We start from the raw sequence: 21,762 nt of genomic DNA, 5'->3' as shown, positions 1-21,762 counted from the left end.
ACATCAGAGAGGATAGCGCTCCTCAAAAATAAGAGGGTCCTTTTGTTTATCCTGTTGGTCCTGTGACACGTTTTGTGTCGTCTCGCATGTGCAAGTGTCAGGCTATTTGGCCAACCCACCAAGTTGTCATACATTAAAATAAATCAATATAAATCACAGGTCAATTTGACCGCAAGGTGATGTTCACTAGTAAACATTGGTTCTTCCCTTTGCTTGTATACCACCAGGGGACCAAATGGACCTTTAAATGTATTTAAATCTGAGAGGTCCATTTGGTTCCATTTGTACACAATCATCCGACACCATATAGAAGTCCTTAGATCTACACAGTACCAACGAGACCCTCCAGGTGGTTGCCCTTGTAGAGAGGGTTCTTGTTGCTCTGGCTCTCTGGCTCCGTCTTGTGTGCAGAGGAGGGTGGGGTGCTGCCTCCAGCCTCATTGCTGTTCCTGATCCCGTACAGGAAGTAGATGGTAAGGCCCAGGGCCATCCAGATAGCGAATCCGCTCCAGGTGATGCAGTCCAGCTGCATCATGAGGTACATGTTGGCCAGGACGCTGAGCAGTGGCACGGCAGGAATCAGAGGAACCTTGAAGCTGATGGCCTCGGCGCTCTGTGGCTGCCTCCAGATGACGGCCACGCCCGCCAGGCAGAGCAACGCCAGGATCACACACACCGACAGCACACCAGCGCCGGCAGACGGCAGCTCGGGGCCCGGGAGCACGGCGCACAGCACGGTGATCAGCACAGACACCACAATGGTGGCTGCGTAGGCGATGGCCCCCGAAGTCCGCGTGGGCGTTTTCCTGCTGGGAAAGACCAGAAGCTTGAGGCTGATGCTCTCAACCTCTTCCTCTGGCTTGTTCTCATTCTCGTCCTGCTTGACGGAAGGGTTCCCTGGCTGGTACCTGAGGATGACCACGCAGATGGCCACCAGGGTGTAGGACCACAACGTCCCGATGACTGACAGGTCCACCAGAGGTCCCAGGTCGAACAAGAAGCCCATGACGGCGGCCACGCCGCCGGATACTAGGGTCGCCAGGACGGGGGTCTTGGTTTTACTGTTGATCCTAGACAGAGAGCGGAACAGCAGACCGTCATCGGCCATGGCGTAGATCACCCTGGGCAAGGGGAACATGCAGCCCATCAGGCTGGTGGTGAGGGCACACAGAGAGCCCACGGCCACGGCGTACCTGGCCCAGTACCAGCCCACATGGCCGAAGGCCACCGGCAGGGGGCTCTGGGTGTTGATCATGTAGTAAGGCATCATGAAGGTGAGCGCCGTCGACATGCCGAAGTAGGCGATGAAACAGATGAGCAGCGTGACCAAGATGGCCATGGGGATGGAACGTCGCGGATTCTTGGCTTCTTCACTCATGGTGGCAATGGTGTCGAAGCCCACAAAGGCGAAGAAGCAGGTGGCGGCGGCTGACAGAATGCCGGACAGGCCGAACGGAGCGAATCCGCCCACACCAAAGTGGTCTTCAACAGTCATGGTGCTGTTGGTGGAGTTCAAGAAACCTTGGAAGTTCTCCAATGTTAAATTCCAATTGTCCGGGCTCCCCTTACTGAAGCCAAAAAGGATGGAGAAGCCCAAAACCAACAGGTTGATGACCGTAAAGACCCTGTTGACCATTGCAGACTCCTTCACGCCGAACGCCAGCAGGCCGGTAAGCAGCAGCAACAGCAAGAGGACGAAGAAGTCAGGGTATTCTGCAAAGACGTGGCCGGGAACCTTCATCTCCATGTTGGCTTTGAAGAAGCCGGAGATCTTTTGATCCACCAGGTTGTCAAAGGTGGAGGCCCAGCCCTTGGCCACGGCAGCAGCAGCGATCACATAGGACAGCAGCAGGCTCCAGCCTGTGATGAAGGCCCAGATCTCTCCCACCGTCACGTAGCTGTACAGGTACGCCGAGCCCGTCTTGCCCACGCGGGCACCAAACTCTGCGTAGCACAACCCCGCCAGCACCGAGGTGATGGCGGCCAAGAGGAAGGAGATGACGATGGCGGGCCCCGCTTTCTGGGCCACCTCTCCGGCCAACACATAGACACCCGCCCCCAGTGTGGAGCCGACGCCAATGGAGATGAGGGCCAGCGTGGACAGGCAGCGGGCAAAGCGGGTCTCTTCATTGGAGGCGTCCAGCACCCGCCGACGCACCAGGACTTTGCCCAGGGCGGCCAGCTTGTCAGCCATGTTACAACCTCCTGGTCTGGTCTCTCTTCTTATGTTGTGTAGGTCTTCACAACTATGTTAGTCTGGAAGAATGATTGTTTAAATTTCGACACTATATTAGCTACGGGCAAATATTTTGCTCGATTGAGACTACTGCCAGTTTGCGGCTGGTTATATACTGTACTGTCTGGCAGAACGCTATCGTCATCATCTCCCGATGCGGTTTGGTTTTGAGGTTTGTGTTATGAGTGACAAAATGTGGGTTACATACACCAAAGTTTTCATGTCTAAAATACAGTTTGGTTCCAATATAAATAATAATTACTGACGCAGGTACAGAAGAACCTTTATTTATTTTACTTCTTTAATATAACTCAGACATACAATTTTATGGTTCTGATTGTTACAGTATAAGGTTGTAATGAGGTCACGATGAGCCAGCCATGACCCATATATGGTTTCCCGGGTCAGATGTGCCCAAACATGGACAATGTCGGATTGGTTTCCCCAAATTCACGCGCGGTGATTGGCCATTAGTCACTTTGAGTGGCAATCAGGGCAAACATGATTTTACTATTCTGTGCCTATCGGGTTGCAACTTGAACAGGGCTGAGTCGGCTAAGCGAACTTCGTAACGTTCGACACGGCAACTTGCACTATTTAGCATGCTCGTGGTGTCTCTAGTCGCTCAAGTTTGCTTGAGACGACGCCCTACATTGTGGTCTAAAACTGGGTCCAAAACCTGATTTTACTCTAACATAATAGCCTACCTATATAGCCTAGTAGTCAGAGAAATTTGGAATTTGCATGTTTCCCCACTCTATATTATTATTAGTGTGGTTGCCCAAAGGGGAACCAGACTATTGTTATTGTGACACTTTTTTCCCCCTCCGGAGTAATCGAACAATCAAATTTAACTTCCGCAGTGATTGGCCGAGCTTTGCATAACGTTTGTAGCAGCTAATTGGCTGTTGTTGGTTATGTAACCAATCTATGTTTTACAATCGTTTATAAAGACATAAAAATACATAAAGGAAACAAATATATTAATAGAAATACATAATTGTATTAATAGCATATTGTGTTTCTCGTGTTTCGCACACTGTGGTAAAGCTCTAAACACGAGAAACGTGTTGCTGCACGGCCTCCACGGCCACGTGGCTTTTGCTACTATTAATTAATATACTATTATTGACTATATATGACTATTAATATAGTCATTTGGTCCCAGTAGGTTAGCGAGCTTCCTGTGTCTCCGGAAGACCTTTCAAATCAAAAGCTTTCCACTCTGGGTCCGTTACAAGTAGTTAGTAGTAGTAGTAGTAGTATAGTATAGTATAGTATAGTATAGTATAGTATAGTATAGTATAGTAGTAGTGTAGCAGTAGTATAGTGTCACAGTCTCTCTCTCTCTCCCTCAGTCTGTGACTCAACCACGGCCACTCCCACATTCATTTCCGCCACACTGCAGTCCCATTTACACACCTGTCTTCAACTCCCTCGTCAGCCAACCTGTGAACACTTTGCCAATCAACCTGCTCCTATAAAACTGGACTCTTTGTCAGTTCATAGTTGTCATGGTTGCTTGTCCCTGGATTCCTGTTTTGACTACATTGTCATTTTGCAATTGCCTAATTCCTGCCTACTACTTCAGTGTAAGATTTGCCTTATTCTTTATTAAATACTTAACATCTAGTCTTGTTTAACATTGTTACTCTGACTACATCCATGACAGTATAGTAGCCTATAGTAGTTCCATCTTGACTGCATGCCGCTGCATGGACATCTTCCAGCTTACACAGTCAGAAACACACACAGGTCCGCTAGCTAGACTGTGCAATCATCCAGTGGACACACCGTGATGCATCCCTTTGGTTTTGCTGTCTGAAAAATTACACCGCTCTGCCCCCACCGCCCGCACACCGCTGTGCACGCGGAACGCACACCGTCTGCCTGCCACAGCATGAAGCGGCACATCCAACCATTATGAATGAATGGGACAAGATGCAGCAGAGCGCTCTCTCTCTCTCTCTCTCTCTCTCTCTCTCTCTCTCTCAAATCTGCATCCATCCTTCTGTCGTCGTTTAGGCTAAATTATAATGCGTTCTCTTAAGACATCTCTCTCTCTCTCTTTCTCTCTCATTTATAATCTCCCTCCCTCTCTGTGTAGTTTTCGTAGCCAGATGTTTCGCCTCATGGGGTTATGATGACAGGGGGAGATAACGATTTGTCGCCCCATAGGGGGGTGTTGAATGGGGAGGGGGGGTCTTTCCATGCATCGTCCCGTCGCAGCTGCACGTGCAGCAGCCCGCCGGTGTTATTGATGATGCTGCTATGCTGCTGCTGGATGATCTGTTCGGGGGACGGGGACACACCGCAGCTTGTTTTGCCGAGCACATCATGGGCTTGCTACTTATATTAACCCTAGAACACTAAATACATGCAGGCAATTTTCACCCGGGATTTTCATAATGTTGCTGATGTCTGAGGTGGGTGGGTCTTTCTTTCAGTATAGCTATCCTGGCTATCAGTGACATCATAGAAGGTATGTTTCTCTGCCCAAGCCCACATCCCTGTTTTTCCTATAATATAGGAATATAGCCATGATGGACATATTATGGCTTTGAGGGTTTGTGTAAACACAAACATTGAATGCCATTTACTTTGAATGGCCATCTTTTAGTGTTTGTGTAAACACACAGCAAACATTGTGTAAACACCAAACATTGAAGACGAAAGTGAGGATGCAGATTGTGATCGGTCAGAATGAGATGATGTATGATAAGAGCGCCCCTCACTTCACATGGGTGTGATTTTTGAGGGGCCTCCTATATATACAGCTTTTGTCACCACACAAGCAAATCGGCTATATACCAATCACAGAAATTCAGTTGTTTATAAGATGTATGATGTATAATGATAAGAGCGCCCCTCACACACACGGTGTGATTTTCTTTTTCTACAAGCAGGTGTTCTGCAAAGTTCCCCCTTGTTAGAGAAAACACCCACTCACTGGACCTTTCTCACATGTCCCAGGAATGAGTGGACCAAAAAGGAGAAGTTCCCTGGTCCATTTTTTTTTACAGGTTTATTGTTTGTTTTAAAAACGCCATTGACAATGAAGGGAAAATGTACGTCATATTGTCCCTCATTATGTCATTGTCTCTTTATTGTTAATGGTGTTTACTGTTTTTCTATTTTTCGTGTTTTCATAAAAAGTCATGATGAAATATACAAGAAGTGGACCTCAAGTTGCCATGTAATGCTGTAGGCCTACTTCAATATATGTGTTTTTATAAAAAATGTAATGGAATATTGGGTAAAATATACCCGAGTATAGTGATGACAAAACAGATGTTTATAGTGTTCTATAGCCTACATTCGGCGATGACGTAGCTGATATAAATACAGTAAAGTTACATTATGCGATGACGTAGCCGATATAAATACAGTAAAGTTACATTCGGGGATGACGTAGCCGATATAAATACAGTAAAGTTACATTCGGCGATGACGTATAAATATGGTAAAGTTACATTCGGGGATGACGTAGTTGATATAAATACAGTAAAGTTACATTCGGGGATGACGTAGCTGATATAAATACAGTAAAGTTACATTCGGGGATGACGTAGCTGATATAAATACAGTAAAGTTACATTCGGGGATGACGTAGCTGATATAAATACAGTAAAGTTACATTCGGGGATGACGTAGCTGATATAAATACAGTAAAGTTACATTCGGGGATGACGTAGCTGATATAAATACAGTAAAGTTACATTCGGCGATGACGTATAAATATGGTAAAGTTACATTCGGGGATGACGTAGTTGATATAAATACAGTAAAGTTACATTCGGGGATGACGTAGTTGATATAAATACAGCAAAGTTACATTTGGGGATGACGTATAGCTGATATAAATACAGTAAAGTTACATTCTGGGATGACATAGCCGATATAAATACAGTAAAGTGTAAAAGGACAACTTCACCCATTTTCAACCTCTTCATATAATTGGTCCTATATACCATTATACCATTATAGTAAAATGGTAATTGTTTGTATCTAGGCTACTTGGTCTCATATAGGAGGGCTGTGGACAGTTCACAAAACCACTATAGCCTAGGCCAGGGGTCCTCAACTACAAATGATGAAGGTCCACAATTTCTTTTTTAATAAGACCGAGGTCCGGTCCCATGCGCGGCGTCCTTCGGAGAGCGGGGCTCTATGCCCGTTTAGTATGGTCAAGCCAAGCTTATACAAATCAGATCCCCTTCCACCCAACCAATAATGGGGTGCAGAGTGCAGGCCCGGAGTGGAACTCCAAATCAGGCCGAAAGTTATACGCCCTGGCAGGCCACACTGCGCACGCGCACAGCGCGCGCCAGAATTTTGGAGGCCCTTGGGGGACATTTTGGGGGCCTTTCCAGCAATTTCACATGAGAAATGTACCATCTGATGTTATTTATATTATTAACTTATAAAGAGGTGGTCCGCGGTCCGGTCGCGGACCGTGGTCCGGTCGCGGACCGCGGTCCGCCAGTTGAGTATACCCCTGGCCTATAGGCTATACCATGCAGTGACCAGCGATCATTTGGCAGATTTTTGGGAATAGGCCTATTTCAAAATTGAAATGTATTTTTTTTATTAATGCGAGAAGAACAATCATGGCTTCCATTATATAGTCATCCTTTACATTCACAAGTGGGTTCCCTATAGGGGACCCCACTTTGAGAACCTACAATACTTTTTTTTATTTCAAGGACCACGCAGTCCCATTTGATAGCATTATAATCTCTTGGACCCTCTCCTTATATACACTGTGAACTCTTCATGTATAAGGGTCCATTTGGTTCCATTTATTTTGTACACTCTCAGAGTTATACAGACCTGGGTCCATTTGCATACACTCTTACAGTATAGCGCTCCATTTGGTGATATAAACACATCTTCTTGGAGGAAGATGTGGTCTACAAGCTCACAACACAAGTTTTTTTGTCTGGGGGGCTATAGGCCTGGGGTACCCCAGTCAATATAGACCTATATATATATATATATAGGGTTGGGTTAATGGCACAAACACACACAGAGCCGCACTGTAATTAATGTATAATGTAAAACATATACTTATATGATGAAACATGCTTTTCATTCATTGTATAGTTTAGTTTCCAGTTGCGAGAAAGGGAATGTCCAATCTCTTCATGCAGGCTCTTACCAATCTATAGCGAGTTTCCCCCACTCTCCCTCTCCTATATCCCCCTCTCTTTCTCTTTCTCTCCTCCTCCTCTCTCATATCGCATGTGCTCCGGGGCGAGAGCTCTATTAGAGCGGACACTGCAAGGAGAAGAAACGGATCAACCCCACCATGGAATAAATATTGCTGAAAACGGGGAAAACCTTTTTTCTCTTTTTCTCCTTTTCTCTATTTTTTTCCTCCTCTTTTCTCTCTGTCCCTCTCCACTCTCCCCCTCTCTGTCTCTCCTCTCTGTCTCCCCGTCTCTCGCTTTCTCTCTCGATGTCTCTCAACAGTTTCTGAGGGGGTTTTGGACAGGGAAAGAAGATGAGGATTATTTTTTCTTGGCACTTTCTCGGGGTGTATTCCGCCCTTCATTGGGCGCTGGCGACGGGGGCTTTCCCCAGTTCGGTGCAGATTGGTGAGTTGAAAGATTTAACATTTCTTTTATAGTTTTTCTTTTGTTTTGATTTTTATTGTAAAAAAATGAAACACACACACTGGCATCTCGCAAGCAGAAGAAGACGAGCCCATGATGCACATGGATGTTAACCACTTTCACCCTGACGTCTCTATATTGGACAAAAACAATCTATATCATACATATTTCGACATTTTTCAACATGTATTAATGGAAAAAGGGGACATACAAGCTCACAAAGCCTTTTCGAACATCCGGAGAGTATATAACACAGGGCTTTCTAGTGGTTAAGACGCATGATTTACGCACCAATAAAACACTGAATGATCCTTTTTCAGTGTTTTACGCATGTGAAAAAAACACAAGATGATGGCTGCTATAACACATTATTGACACACTGACTGAACCGGACCGAAGCAAGACAGACGTCTCCCAGGGGGGAGAGAAGCGCTCCGCTCCTTTTCTCAACGAGAGGCTGTTTTGCGCCGACTGTATAGAAACAGCTCTTCCCATCCCGTCAATGACGAGCTCGATTATGTCACTCTCGAATATATCGTTTTACAAATCGATGCCAACTTTCTGTCTGTTTGTGTGTCTGTCCTCGCTCTCCCCCTTCTCTGTCCGACGTTTTAGCTATTTTGCGCTTTTTAGCTGTCGCCCGCCCTGCGCGCAATTCGTTACCCCTTCCTTCCAGTCCGCGCTCACTGTTTAGACACTGCAGTATTCTCTCTCTCTCTCTCTCTCTCTCTCTCTCTCTCTCTCTCTCTCTCTCTCTCTCTCTGCCTTTCATTCCGTCGTTATCCCTCGTGTCAGTCAGTGCACAGGGTACCGGTGAATCGCGTATAGGCTACAGCCTAATCGGTCCAGATTCCGAGATAAAGTTATAGCAGACCAGTATACGTGACTGGTGCTTAACCCCCCCCCCCCCCCCCCTCTCTCTCTCTCTCTCTCACTCTCTCTCTCTCTCTCTCTCTCTCTCATGTCATTCACTTGCAGTCTGATGATGATAAACAGCACAGCTCTGACTGTGTGTTAGTGTGTCAAATACCTCTGGTATGTTCAGAAGTGCTGTTGTGGTTAATGTATTCACTGCATCACTCTCCCTTGTGTGTGTGTGTGTGTGTGTGTGTGTGAGAGAGAGAGAGAGAGAGAGAGAGGGGGGGGGGGGAGGGGGGGAGGTGGTGGGTGCACTGGGGAGAGCTTCCATAATGAGATTCTGACTCCGGCTTCCATACAGCTGCCAATAAAGTTAACGTGCTAAATACTCGGCGCACTGGAAGGCCCTGCATACACACACAGCCCCCATACACACACAGCCCCCATACACACAACCCCCATACACACACAGCCCCCACACACATTACACACACAGCCCTGCATACACACACAGCCCCCATACACATTATACACACAGCCCTGCATACACACACAGCCCCCATACACACACAGCCCCCATACACACACAGCCCCCATACACACACAGCCCCCATACACACACAGCCCCCATACACACAGCCCCCATACACGCAGCCCCCATACACACACAGCCCCCATACACACACAGCCCCCACACACACAGCCCCCATACACACACAGCCCCCATACACACACACAGCCCCCATACACACACACAGCCCCCATACACACAGCCCCCATACACACACAGCCCCCATACACACACAGCCCCCATACACACAGCCCCCATACACACACAGCCCCCATACACACACAGCCCCCATACACACACAGCCGCCATGCATGCAGGCGTTGGGCAAGTCTCACATATTTTATTATACTGAATGTTTTTCTCCTATATGTCCTTATAATATTGGTCCCCAGCGTCCCTGCTTTGGGGTGGGCCCATCATGTCCCACACTCTGCCAAAAAGGTATAGTCCCGTATGGAGCCAGAGTTCAAATCCCATTAGGCCTACTGAAGCTTTCCCCATGTATGCCCCTCATCCCCCTTGTGAGCGTGTAGATCAGCCAGAAGGTAAGGGTTACTGTACGTGCTCAGCATCTGGGGGGAGAATATTTGGCTTCCATAGCTGTCGATGGGCTGTTTCCGTTATGTGTAGAGGAGAAATACTAAAGGATCCGAGAGCCCTTGGGGGACGGTGGGCCCTGGTAGAGGGTTTAAGTGTATAAGTGAACACATTATAATTGAGTGAAATTGAATGAATGGTATAGTGCTCTGCTGAGGCCTAACATGCAGGTGTTAATGTAGTGGCCACACACACACACACACACACACACACACGCACGCACGCACACGCGCGAGCGCGCACACACACACACACACACACACACAGTCACACACACACACACGCATAGGCCTAAATGCACGTACGCAATATGCATGTGCACTGCAGATTACGCGCGCACACACAGCCACTTCCCTCCAGTTCACTCAAGGATGCATTTGCATTTCGCTGCAACACACACAAGTGTAGCGTTGATGGATGCCAAGACAGCATGTCTGTATGCTGGGGACTCTAACTTCACAGAGAGAGAGAGAAAGAGAGAGAGAGAGAGATGCCATGCTGTGACACCACAACAGCATTCATGTGATTTGTATCATTCTGTGTAAATGGATGTCTGATGGATTTACCTTCTGATTATACTGTATAAATAGGATGCATTTAAGCACCCTATTAAGAACCCTATCTAACCCAGAGTAGACTATAGTAGACCATGCAGTGATTCTCAACCTTTGATATGCATTTGGCCACGGATCCCCATTTGATACACATCATCTCTGGGACCCCAATCTATTTGTAAAATCCTCAGTGTTGGTGGTTCCATTTGTATACACTCTCAGAGTTGTACTGACCAATTATGAAGCTATCTATATCAAACTATCCACTATATGGGACTCCCGTAACCCCAGGTGTGCACTGCTCTGGACTTGGTAAACTATAGACCTCAGTTCTACACCAAATCTCTTTGCAGAAAAATAGCCAATCTACGAGCAGTGAGCTTGAAGGTTAAGTGGTTAAATTCATGCACACAGGATAGCATGCAAAGTTATTGATGAGCAGATAAAGAGCCACACTGCAACAATGGACCCCTGAGGTCCATTTCTTTTGACTCTCAGGGTTACGTGAAGGCTCAGGGTTTTGCAGTGCAGAGCAATTTCGGTGTTAATGAGGAGAGAAAAAAAGGCACACGAAGGAAGTGCATATGTCTCCTCTCCTCTCCTCTCCTCTCCTCTCCTCTCCTCTCCTCTCCTCTCCTCTCCTCTCCTCTCCTCTCCTCTCCTCTCCTCTCTCCTACAGTCTCCCTCCCCTCTCCTCTCGCATGTCATTATGCAGGGTTTTAAAGGCCATCTCTTATGTTCTCGCTAGAGACCTAACATAGTATGCTTGTCTTCGTTACATGCACATACTGTAAGCATGCGCGCATGTGTGTGTCTGTGTGGATGATGTTTGTTTTGTGCAGGATTGCACTAAACATCAATTAGTGCTTGTTGCAACATGTAACCAGGCTAATAACGATCCCTTCGTCGCCCCGTCTATCATCACATTATCAGGCAGAATAAATAAGCTTTTACTCCACTGCAATTGCTTGACATTTTTAGCTTCTAGTTTACTTTGTAGACTTTCAATTGAATTACAAAACATAGTACCCTACGCTGACGACTTCACTTGATGCCAATTCTTATTCTCAAGGTTTTTTTCACTCATTTAGAATACAGGATTTTATGGAGTACTTCCAATACACGTTACATCCCCATGGACCTGTGGATTATATGTGAAAGTCACCTCTTTGTGGACTACGTGGTTGAGTCTGACACGCGCTGATACTCATAATATCATGAACCGTAGGCTATACCAGCTGCAATGCCCATGCATGCACCTCATTTCTAAACCTATACATACAGTACTAGGAATGGATATGCCATGTGTACACATCACTGTTGTCGGGCAGAGATCTCTTATTTGCACATTTTAACGTATTGTGTTGGTTCGTAAATCAACGCCCCGCCACTTGATCATATACTACAGTGTCAAACAAAATAATCAAAAGTGGCAGATCCACAAGCTAAAAAAAAAACGCGCCGCGAAGTGACCCATTCTGAGCTTGTCGATCTGCTATATTTTGCAATGTTTGGACACATTTCAGTTTTCACCCGACAGATGATATAATATCACAAACAGTACCAGCTGATATAAATATGTAGATACCTCTTTGTTTTTTATTCTTTCTTTTCCCCCTTCTTCTGTTTTTTCCTCCTTTCTCTTTACAACCAAAACAATGAAGCGGGTGCAAAAAGACCCACCATTTATTTCACCTTGACACCTGTGATGTGACAATAAAGATGATCCTGCTCCTCCTCTTCCAGGTGGCCTGTTCATCAGGAACACGGATCAGGAGTACACAGCATTAACCTGTGATGTGACAATAAAGATGATCCTGCTCCTCCTCTTCCAGGTGGCCTGTTCATCAGGAACACGGATCAGGAGTACACAGCATTAACCTGTGATGTGACAATAACGATGATCCTGCTCCTCCTCTTCCAGGTGGCCTGTTCATCAGGAACACGGATCAGGAGTACACAGCATTAACCTGTGATGTGACAATAAAGATGCTCCTGCTCCTCCTCTTCCAGGTGGCCTGTTCATCAGGAACACGGATCAGGAGTACACAGCATTCCGGCTGGCCATCTTTCTGCACAACACCAGCCCCAACGCCACCGAGGCGCCCTTCAACCTGGTCCCACATGTCGACAACATTGAGACTGCCAACAGCTTTGCTGTCACCAATGCATGTGAGTCTTTGCGTCTGTGTGTGTGTGTGTGTGTGTGTGTGTGTGTGCGTCTGTGTGTGTGTGTGTGTGTGTGTGTGTGTGTGTGTGTGTGTGCCGCTGCGCGCACGTGCGTGTGCGTGTGCGTGTCAGAAAGAACCAAGCTAGTGTACACATTTGGAGTTCAATTTATTCCGGGATCTACCCTTCAATTTGTTTTTAATCTCCTCTCTCTCTCTCTCTCTCTCTCTCTCTCTCTCCCTCACTCTTTATCTCGCTGTCACCCAGTTTTGATGTGTTGTGTGTGTGTGCGCGTGCGTGTGTGTTTGGGAGAGTGAGAGACTTTGTTTACCCTGCCATATTGTGTTTGCGTGACGGCGTTCGCTTGACTGAATCCTCATACGTTGATAGCCCGCCTTCAGGTTTTGTGAACCGGACAAAATGTTTCTTAATTTAGCATCAAAGTCTTGTCATAGAAGCCATAGAAGACACCAGCCTCATTACCTGCATGCTCTCCCCTCACTCTGTAGTCTGTACACAGTCAAATCCTCAGTCTCCATCTATCCGTTTAGACTGAGAAAATCTAAGCAATTGATCCCATTTGTAACTGAGAATATTACAAATGTAACCAATTTATCCCATTTGTTCCTTATGTCCCAGAGTCTAGTGAACAAATGGTTTTGTTTTTGAACACTCTCTGACTCAATTTTAGCACTGGGAACTCAGCATCCATATTTCTGGGGGTCAACATTAGCCAATAAAATAGCTGATTTACAAGTTGTGAGCTTGTAGATCGCCTATGTTTTGGCATTGAGATTTGGTGTAGACGGAAAACAGCGGTCCAAGTGCATTTGCAAATCAGGGGACTAAATGGCTTAAGTGGTTAATACTGAGTATTTCGTTTTGTGCAGTGTCTCATCCTGGAAATGTGATTGGTGAGAGATTCAATATAGATTATTCAGTGTACGTGCAGGTGGGGAGTTCATTGTGGTACCACAAACATAGACACCACAGAGTTCACTGACAGCTGTCACACAGTTTTGATGTGTTTTTATCTTAAATGGTTGCAGCCACTATAAAGGACTGTACATTGCCAGACATGACCGTCTGGTGGACCTGGTCTCAGACAAGATCAGAGGAGTACAGGACAGGACAACTAGAATGTATAAACACAGCACTGTAAAAATAGACTGGTTTGATCACAATGACACACATGTCAATTCACTACAAAATATTCCAAATACCCCAGATATTGTGTTCATCAATGCAATTAGAAAAACTGTAACTATATTTGAAATAGGCTGCCCATTTGATTTGTATATGGACACTTGTTTTACATCCAAACTTATGAAATATCAGCTTCTGGTGGAACGTATTATGGCCTTGGGATATAACTGTCAACTTATTGTCCTTGTATTTGGAAGTCTGGGCCATGTCCATAAACTTGTGCTCAGGGGTCTGCAATTGGGTGGATTGCTAAAAACAAATGCAAAAAAGCTGGCTAAATACTGTTCTGTCTCAGCTACCATGGGCAGTCTGTCTGTCTGGAGAAGGCGTTGTTTCATTTATCCCTAGGTGGCTTAAAAAACCAAAAAAACATCCTGTCTAGTAGTGTCAAGTAATAGTATGTCAACAATGTGCTATATATATATATTTTTCTCTTCTTTTCCCTCTGTGTGTTAAGCATGTGCAGCAGCTATATCTGGTTGGACCATATAATGTATAACCTAATTCTGATCAGTGTTTGGGTCTATTGTATTACGCCTCTTGTGCAGATCCAAATAAAATAATTCAAATGTGTGTGTGTGTGTGTGTGTGTGTGTGTGTGTGTGTGTGTGTGTGTGTGTGTGTGTGTGTGTGTGTGTGTGTGTGTGTGTGTGTGTGTGTGTGTGTGTGTGTGTGTGTGTGTGTGCGCATGTGTGTGCGTGTGCGTGTGTGTGTGGGGGGGGGTCGTTACCATGCCTTACCACGTCATACTGTGTTTGCGGTGTCAGCTTTACTGATCCTCCTCATAATGAAATCTTGCCTACGGCAATTGGTGAACTGGACGAAACATTGCCTAATTAAGCACCGGAAGTGGGTTATAGATGCAGACATGAACCTCATTACCTGTGATGTACACAATGGACATAGGAGTAGGAAATTCCCCTGTGGTCTCGCTTGACAACGGCTTTGAGAAAAGAAACAGACATTAGTTGTGGAAGAACTTTGCAGCAGTAGTGGTAAAACTGCGATTTGGAACTTATTTCAATGAATGACAGGTATTTTAACCAATCTAATAACTAACACATCTGCAGTGGTTACAATGGGTTGACATGTTCTGGTGACATTTGTTTCCCTCCCGATACCAATTCCAATACCTGAAACTGGCATATCAGTTGATGGGGAGTATGCCGGTTTGACACCAGTGCATAATAAATACATATAGGATTTAATCATAATTGATTTAATAATACGTTGTCAATATAGGCATATACACTCTTCCACTGAGACATTTAGACCCTGGTGTCGGAGAGGACACCTATACGTGTTTAGTCTCCCACATATAGGAGGTTTGAATCCCAGGGCATACGTATGTATTGTCAAAGCATGCTGTTTCAACAGCAGGAGAACTGCATGGTAAACTGTACAATAGTGCCCTCCACCATTAACATACTAACATGCAGCTCTCATATCTTGTGTTATTGGGCCACAAACAATCTTGATTTTCTATTCGGCTATATGAGAACCACTGCTTTATCCCATTCTGATCGGGCACACATTTTGGTGTTGGCATCATGTTATGCTTTATCTATTGAAAAATAGCAGATCTACAAGCTCATATCGCGCCACCGAGTGGCGCGATACGAGCTTGTAGGTCTGCTATTTTTTGAAAAATCGAATCTGATCTCAGTTCAGAATGGGTTAATCAGACCCAGTGTGTGTCCAGTGGAAACCTCGTGTGAATCTGATCTCAGGTCAGAATGGGTTATATACGCCTACTGTGTTTGTGCGGTGCATGGCGTTTGCCTGGCTGAACCCTCATGCGTTGATGAAATCCTGCCTGCGGGATTCGAGAGCCGGACAAGAGTTAATTAAGCAGCGCAGTATGTTGTGTAAGCAGCAGACATGGACCTCATTACATGTGAGTCAGTCAGTCAGTCATGTTACGTTCACAATGCAGCTGCTAGACTCACTGGCTGCCTGTCAAACACACAGCCTGACGGCTGCATTTTGGGCAGCATGTCATTATGCAAAAAAAAAAAAGTTTGCAAAGCTCATTGTGAAACCTTGTGAAACCACTTCCTTATTTGCTTGCCCGATTAAAATCAATGGCTCATAACTCTAAATCTAGGGTTTTGACAGTGGCGTGCACAGACATTTAGAGGGCCAGGTGCTCAAGTGAAAAAAGGGCACCTTGTGCAGCGCGTGGAACCGTCCGGTTGCCTTAATAGTGTGAGATTTATAGATTTTGGGGCATAAATAATATATTAGAAGCTTTTTTATCAAGAATGAATCAATGTCACCATGGTCCACATACTGTACAGTACTGTACACTGTAAAAAAAAATATATATATAAAGAAAATATATATATATATATTATTTTTTCTTTTCTTTTCTTTTTCAAATGGGCACATTTTATCCAGAGGGAAAAGGGCAGGGGGTGCTTTAGCACCCCCTAGTGTCTATCTGTGCACGCCACTGGGTTTTGACCAAAAGGACAATGTTCTGTCTTCATTTCTGACTTCAGAAAGCATTTCGTTTGGAATATAAACGCTTCTAGAAAGACTTTAGGTGTACCAGCATGAGGTAAGAACGGAAGATTATGCCTCCTGTTTTGGGCGGGTATAGGCGGGGCTTTTCAGAGTAAAATCTGCCATATCTGCTGGCACTCTAGCGCCTTTATTTTGAAGAATTCCCCCGGCAAAAATAGTATTTGTAGTAGATAACAGTAGCACAATTTGAAATTTGCACCCTATGGCCAGAAAAGTTCTAAAGTCTGTGTCTAGGGTTTGACTGGATTGCTGAATTCCTACAATGACCATAATGCTTTGAGGCACTTGGAGGTGTGACTTGTAGTTTAGGAAGGAAGTGAGACAAACTCATGACAGACTTTGGACATGAACAATTGAACATGGCACCAAGACTAAAATATCTAAAAACGCATATTGCATACATAAAAACCCCAGGAAAGTGTCCTAAACGTCATTAGATTTAGATCTGGTTGCAAAAGGGGTGAAGTGGCCCTTTAACGATTCCCTCTAAAGAAAACGGTCCCAGTCCTTAATGGTTCCCTTACGATTCCTATTCCTAAAAATATACAATTTTGGCTTTCGTTATAATTCCTGATAAAACACTAATTCATCATACAGTATTGCGTACATATTCTTCTATTTGGGGAGTTCCAAATGAACCCAAATGGGCAGGTCTGTAACTTTGAGAATGTAAGAATGGAATTAGAAAGTTTGAGAACCACCTATATATTAGCAGATGTGAACTCCACTTACCAGCTCTGACAGTGATAGAACGGGTTCCAGAAACGGTTGGATCCGGTTCCTTATGTTCCGAATCCCAACCCTGCGTGTGTGTGTGTGTGAGTGTGTGTGTGTGTGTGTGTGTGTGTGTGTGTGTGTGTGTGTGTGTGTGTGTGTGTGTGTGTGTGTGTGTGTGTGTGTGTGCGTGTGCGTGTGCATGCATGTGTGCGTATGTGTTTGCATGCGTACGTGCGCGCGCGCAGGGGTCATACAAGGTTGAACAGTGTCTTATTTTGTCAACCTCTGCAGCTTGTGCTCTGTTTAATTCTATTACTCATCTGCCTCTTGGTGAGAGACTGTGTGTGTGTGTGTGTGTGTGTGTGTGTGTGTGTGTGTGTGTGTGTGTGTGTGTGTGTGTGTGTGTGTGTGTGTGTGTGTGTGTGTGTGTGCGTGTGAGCGCGTGCGTGCAAGCTCATGCACGAGTCTGCTCTTGTTGTTGATCAAGTTTACTTTGTGTGTGCGTGTGCACATGCGTGCGTGTGGGCGTGCGTTTGTGTGAATAGTGATTCACAATTTCACCCTTTCACATTCGAGGTCTAGGTCATATTGGACTGTTTGTGTTGTTGAGTGTTTTCATTGAAACACAGTAGAAAAAGCAGCATCCTTTTGTATCTTGTTTCTGTGTCTCATTTATCACTAATTACCACCCACTGTTCTTACTAAACCGGACCTGAATTGCACAGCACGTGATGCACTCTCAAAGCTGTGTAGTTTACCTTTCTGGGGTTGGGGTGGGGGTTTGTTTTTGAAAATCATGATTCTGTAATTCGTTGTTTTGAATGATGATGTTTGCATTATCATTAAATAAATCTTAAAAAAAAAGGTAAAACAAAGATGAATCAAATCTCTTAAAATAGCCAAACTTCAAGCTTACAACACGTTAAAGTGTAAAATGCCTTTGATAAAGGCACTATATAATTTAACCAATTTAACCATTTACATTGCGTGTCAAGGACTCCCAAGATTTGTGTTCCAAACATAATTAGAAAAAAGCAGCATTATCTTGAAGCGCTAGAAGGACATAAACAAACGCCTACACCAGTGACCCCCTCCAGAGCGCTGCTTTGGAAGAAGAAAAGGTCTTGGATATGATCAAGTAATAGAGACCCATTACCTCTTTTTACACGTCAAATGGATTCTGACAATTTATTCCCCCGGTAGAGATCATCGTGGCTTCTAACAATGTCAGCCAGAAAATAAAAAAGGTCAGTGATAAGTCAGACAGAGTCAATCCTCCTCACAGACTTTATTACCATTGGTATATAAAGGTAGATTCATTGGTTCATATTCATAGGCTCATTGGAGCCATGTGTCATCCGCCATATTTAGTGAGGCAAGACGTGCCTCCTGATGTGTGCTACTGTATGTATGCCACCCATGATGTCTATTGAAGCAGGAGGTCTCCCCATCATTAAAATCATGAAAACCCATAATGCATGCATAACTATTGACGCAGGTGGTCCAATATAAAAATCATCAAAACTCACTGAATTCTCAACCGATTTTCACGCAAGTTGGTTTGTAGTAAATATCACATTTTGTGGGGAAGCAGTGCCGCCTACTGCATGTATGCTTCACAGTATATCAACTGAAGCAGTATGTCTCTCTGCTTTTCAGTAATGTCATGAAGAAATACTAGAAAAATCTAAGAAATTCCATAAATTAGAAAGCTAATTTTTAAATAGTAGTGAAAATAGCCAATCTACAAGCTCACAACAACGCGGCGCGAAACATTGTGAGCTTGTAGATATGCTATTTTCAGGGGAGACAAATTTATCTTATTTGGGTCACAGGCTAAAAAGTTTGGGAACCACTGCTCTATGTGTGAAAACCTGATTCCATTGGATTGATCGTTAATATAAAAATGCCCTGAGAACGCACTAGCTTCAAGTTAAGTGGTTAAGATGGGTGGGCTGAGTGATTAGATGACCTATGTCTATGTGGACATCCAGAGGCTACATAAAGGCTGATGGGAGACAGAAAGTAAAACGTATCTTATTGAGCCTACCAGAAGCTATATGCACTGTTTGTGAATATTGTTTGGGGGTTAAGCTCTTGTGTGTGAAGTTATGTGAACTGTCTACTCACTGTGATGGTTCAGCCTCCATCCATCCGCAGGCTACGTAACAAGCACAGCTCTCTGTCTCTCTGTCGTACGCTCTCTCTCTCTCTCTCTCTCTCTCTCTCTCTCTCTCTCTCTCTCTCTCTCTCTCTCTCTTTGTCTTGACGCCTCTGGCGTCGAGACAGACAGATCTCCTATTAAACTGTGACTCAGGTCGGTGAGTCGGCACTCCGAACAGAATGACAATGTGGGAATCTGTGTGTCTGTGACCTTGGCAGCCTTTAATCCCACGTAAACAGATCGTAAAAAAACATAAATGCACGATAATAAACCATAAACAAAAGGTCTTCCTGTTCCTGCTGTGTTCATAAAGTGCAGTGGTTCTCAAACAGTGTCACATGAAGGACTCCCAGCCCCAGCTATTTGATCTTAAAGGGACACTTCACCCCTTTTGCAACCAGATCTTATTTTAATGATGTTTGGGAGACAAGAAACACTTTCCTGGGGTTGTTATGGGTATTATGTGTTTTAGATATTTTAGTATTTCAGCGGCTATACAGTATATGGACTTATAATGTCCCATAGGCGGGGGGTTCGGATATATACGAGTTGGCATATAAGGTCGTCCCATTGGTGAGGGGTATGGATATGTGTGCGGAGATGGCAAAAAAGAGTTAAGCAGTGTTCATTTTGTTGACTAAACCTAGTAGTCTTTTTCACAGAAAAAGAAAAGAAAAGAAAAAGAAAATTAAACTAGATAAAGTGCCAATCGGCACAGGTCTCCACCAGGATTCTTCCTCAGCCTAGTGGGAATATGCGTGCACAGTTTCATCGCAATCGGACGCTGCGTTGACTCGTGAGGAGTTGTGGCCATTTGCTACTCCTGAAAACTGTAGGAGCCAATCGTGGCCAATCAGGATGGAATATGACAAATCAAACAAACCTGTGTTGATCACATGACTATGGAGATCATGTGTACCGATTTGCGTGAAATTTGGATAAAATCTGAAGGAGTAATAATAGAAAATGTGTTTTACATATGTGGGCCTCCTGGTGGCGCTATAAAGAGCAGATGTGAAAAATTCCAGACAAAGGTTTTTCCTTGGCCTCTAGGGAGTTGGCATACAAAGTGATCCACATATTCGTGCAGTTAGAGGTAAAAACACTTTTCGGCCAGTTATAGCGCCACCTTGAGGCTGAGTTGAAATTGTTCATGTGGCATTTCGTCCTCGGCCTAGTGGGAATGTGGGTGCACAATTTCAAGGAAATCATGCGATGCGTTCATGATTTGCAGCATTTTGTTTGAAACTGAGCACTCCTGTGAACTTTGGAAGCCAATCTTAACCAATCAGGATGGAGTCTGAGAAATCTGAAAGACCCGTTTCGTTGAATGGCTCTAGAGAGACTGTGTACCAATTTGCGTGATGTTTGGACAAAATCTGTAGGTGTACTGTGCAAAAACTTGTTTTGCACAAAGCGGCCTCCTGGTGGCGCTATAACAGGCCGTTCTGGAAAGTTTGGGGCAGAGGTTCATCGTTGGCATCCAGGGAGTGTGTGTGCAAAATGTGGCATGGACCGGGTTAACGGTGGCCGAGATTAGCTCCTCACGGACGGACGGACACACGGACGGACACACGGACGGACGGAGTGCAAAACATACTCTCCCCCTAGGCCTTCGGCCTGGTGGAGACAAAAATGACAAAAATGTTAGAGAGGGACTAGTGGAGTGGGGTAATTTGGTTTGGTTGTTCTCAGTTGCTGCAACAAACGATCTACAAGCTCACAACGTGTCACGCTGCAACACGTTGTGAGTTTGTAGATCGGCTATTTTACGACACCATCAATCGGTCATTACGACGCCATCAAGGCCCACCAAAAATTGTCGACAACATCAACTGTAGATTTAGTCGACTAAATATCATAATTTTGTAGTCGACTACATCTACAGTAAAAGTTAAACTACAACTTTGAGATGACTAAAATATGACTAAAATGAAATAATCGTTGAAGACCCCTCCTGTCCTAGTGTGTAGTGTATTGTGCTGTATCCTTCTACCAATGAGGGAGATAGACAGTGTATTGTGCTGTATCCTTCTACCAATGAGGGAGATAGACAGTGTATTGTGCTGTATCCTTCTACCAATGACGGAGATAGACAGTGTATTGTGCTGTATCCTTCTACCAATGAGGGAGATAGACAGTATTGTGCTGTATCCTTCTACCAATGAGGGAGATAGACAGTGTATTGTGCTGTATCCTTCTACCAATGAGGGAGATAGACAGTGTATTGTGCTGTATCCTTCTACCAATGAGGGAGATAGACAGTGTATTGTGCTGTATCCTTCTACCAATGAGGGAGATAGACAGTGTATTGTGCTGTATCCTTCTACCAATGAGGGAGATAGACAGTGTATTGTGCTGTATCCTTCTACCAATGAGGGAGATAGACAGTGTATTGTGCTGTATCCTTCTACCAATGAGGCTGATAAACAGTGTCGTTATCATCTTCTATGATCACATATCATCTCTCGCAGATCGTGCCAGTGGCTGGTAATTGTCAAATCAATAGCATTTATGTATCATTGACACAGACACACGCACGA

The 21,762-nt window shown here is 44.8% G+C and overlaps 2 protein-coding genes across 5 annotated transcripts in view; one reads left to right on the top strand and one right to left on the bottom strand.

Annotated features, from left to right (window-relative positions):
* Window positions 1-322: 322 nt before the first annotated feature.
* Window positions 323-2,194, bottom strand: LOC310864586 (cationic amino acid transporter 3-like; the record flags this gene model as incomplete). The annotated part of the gene is made up of 1 exon (XM_083773274.1): window positions 323-2,194. The coding sequence occupies one exon, from the start codon at window positions 2,192-2,194 to the stop codon at window positions 323-325; it is 1,872 nt and encodes a 623-aa protein (XP_083629400.1).
* Window positions 2,195-7,577: 5,383 nt separating this feature from the next.
* The window catches only part of gria4a (glutamate receptor, ionotropic, AMPA 4a), a 193,328-nt gene continuing 179,143 nt past the window's right edge, over window positions 7,578-21,762 (top strand). For 2 of the 4 annotated variants that reach the window (XM_083773980.1, XM_083773981.1), the window contains exons 1-2: window positions 7,578-7,836; window positions 12,448-12,606. In XM_083773980.1, coding sequence (XP_083630106.1) covers window positions 7,743-7,836; window positions 12,448-12,606 — 253 coding nt within the window. In that variant the 5' untranslated portion in view covers window positions 7,578-7,742. The remainder of the gene's footprint in view (window positions 7,837-12,447; window positions 12,607-21,762) is intronic. The other 2 variants (XM_083773978.1, XM_083773979.1) reach the window with 1 other exon arrangement.

This window comes from Protomyctophum parallelum (assembly GCF_964188405.1).
Source record: "Protomyctophum parallelum genome assembly, chromosome: 9".
NCBI lineage: Eukaryota > Metazoa > Chordata > Actinopteri > Myctophiformes > Myctophidae > Protomyctophum > Protomyctophum parallelum.
The sequence above is the reverse complement of the archived record's forward strand: the minus strand, read 5'-3'. Positions and strand labels throughout refer to the sequence as shown.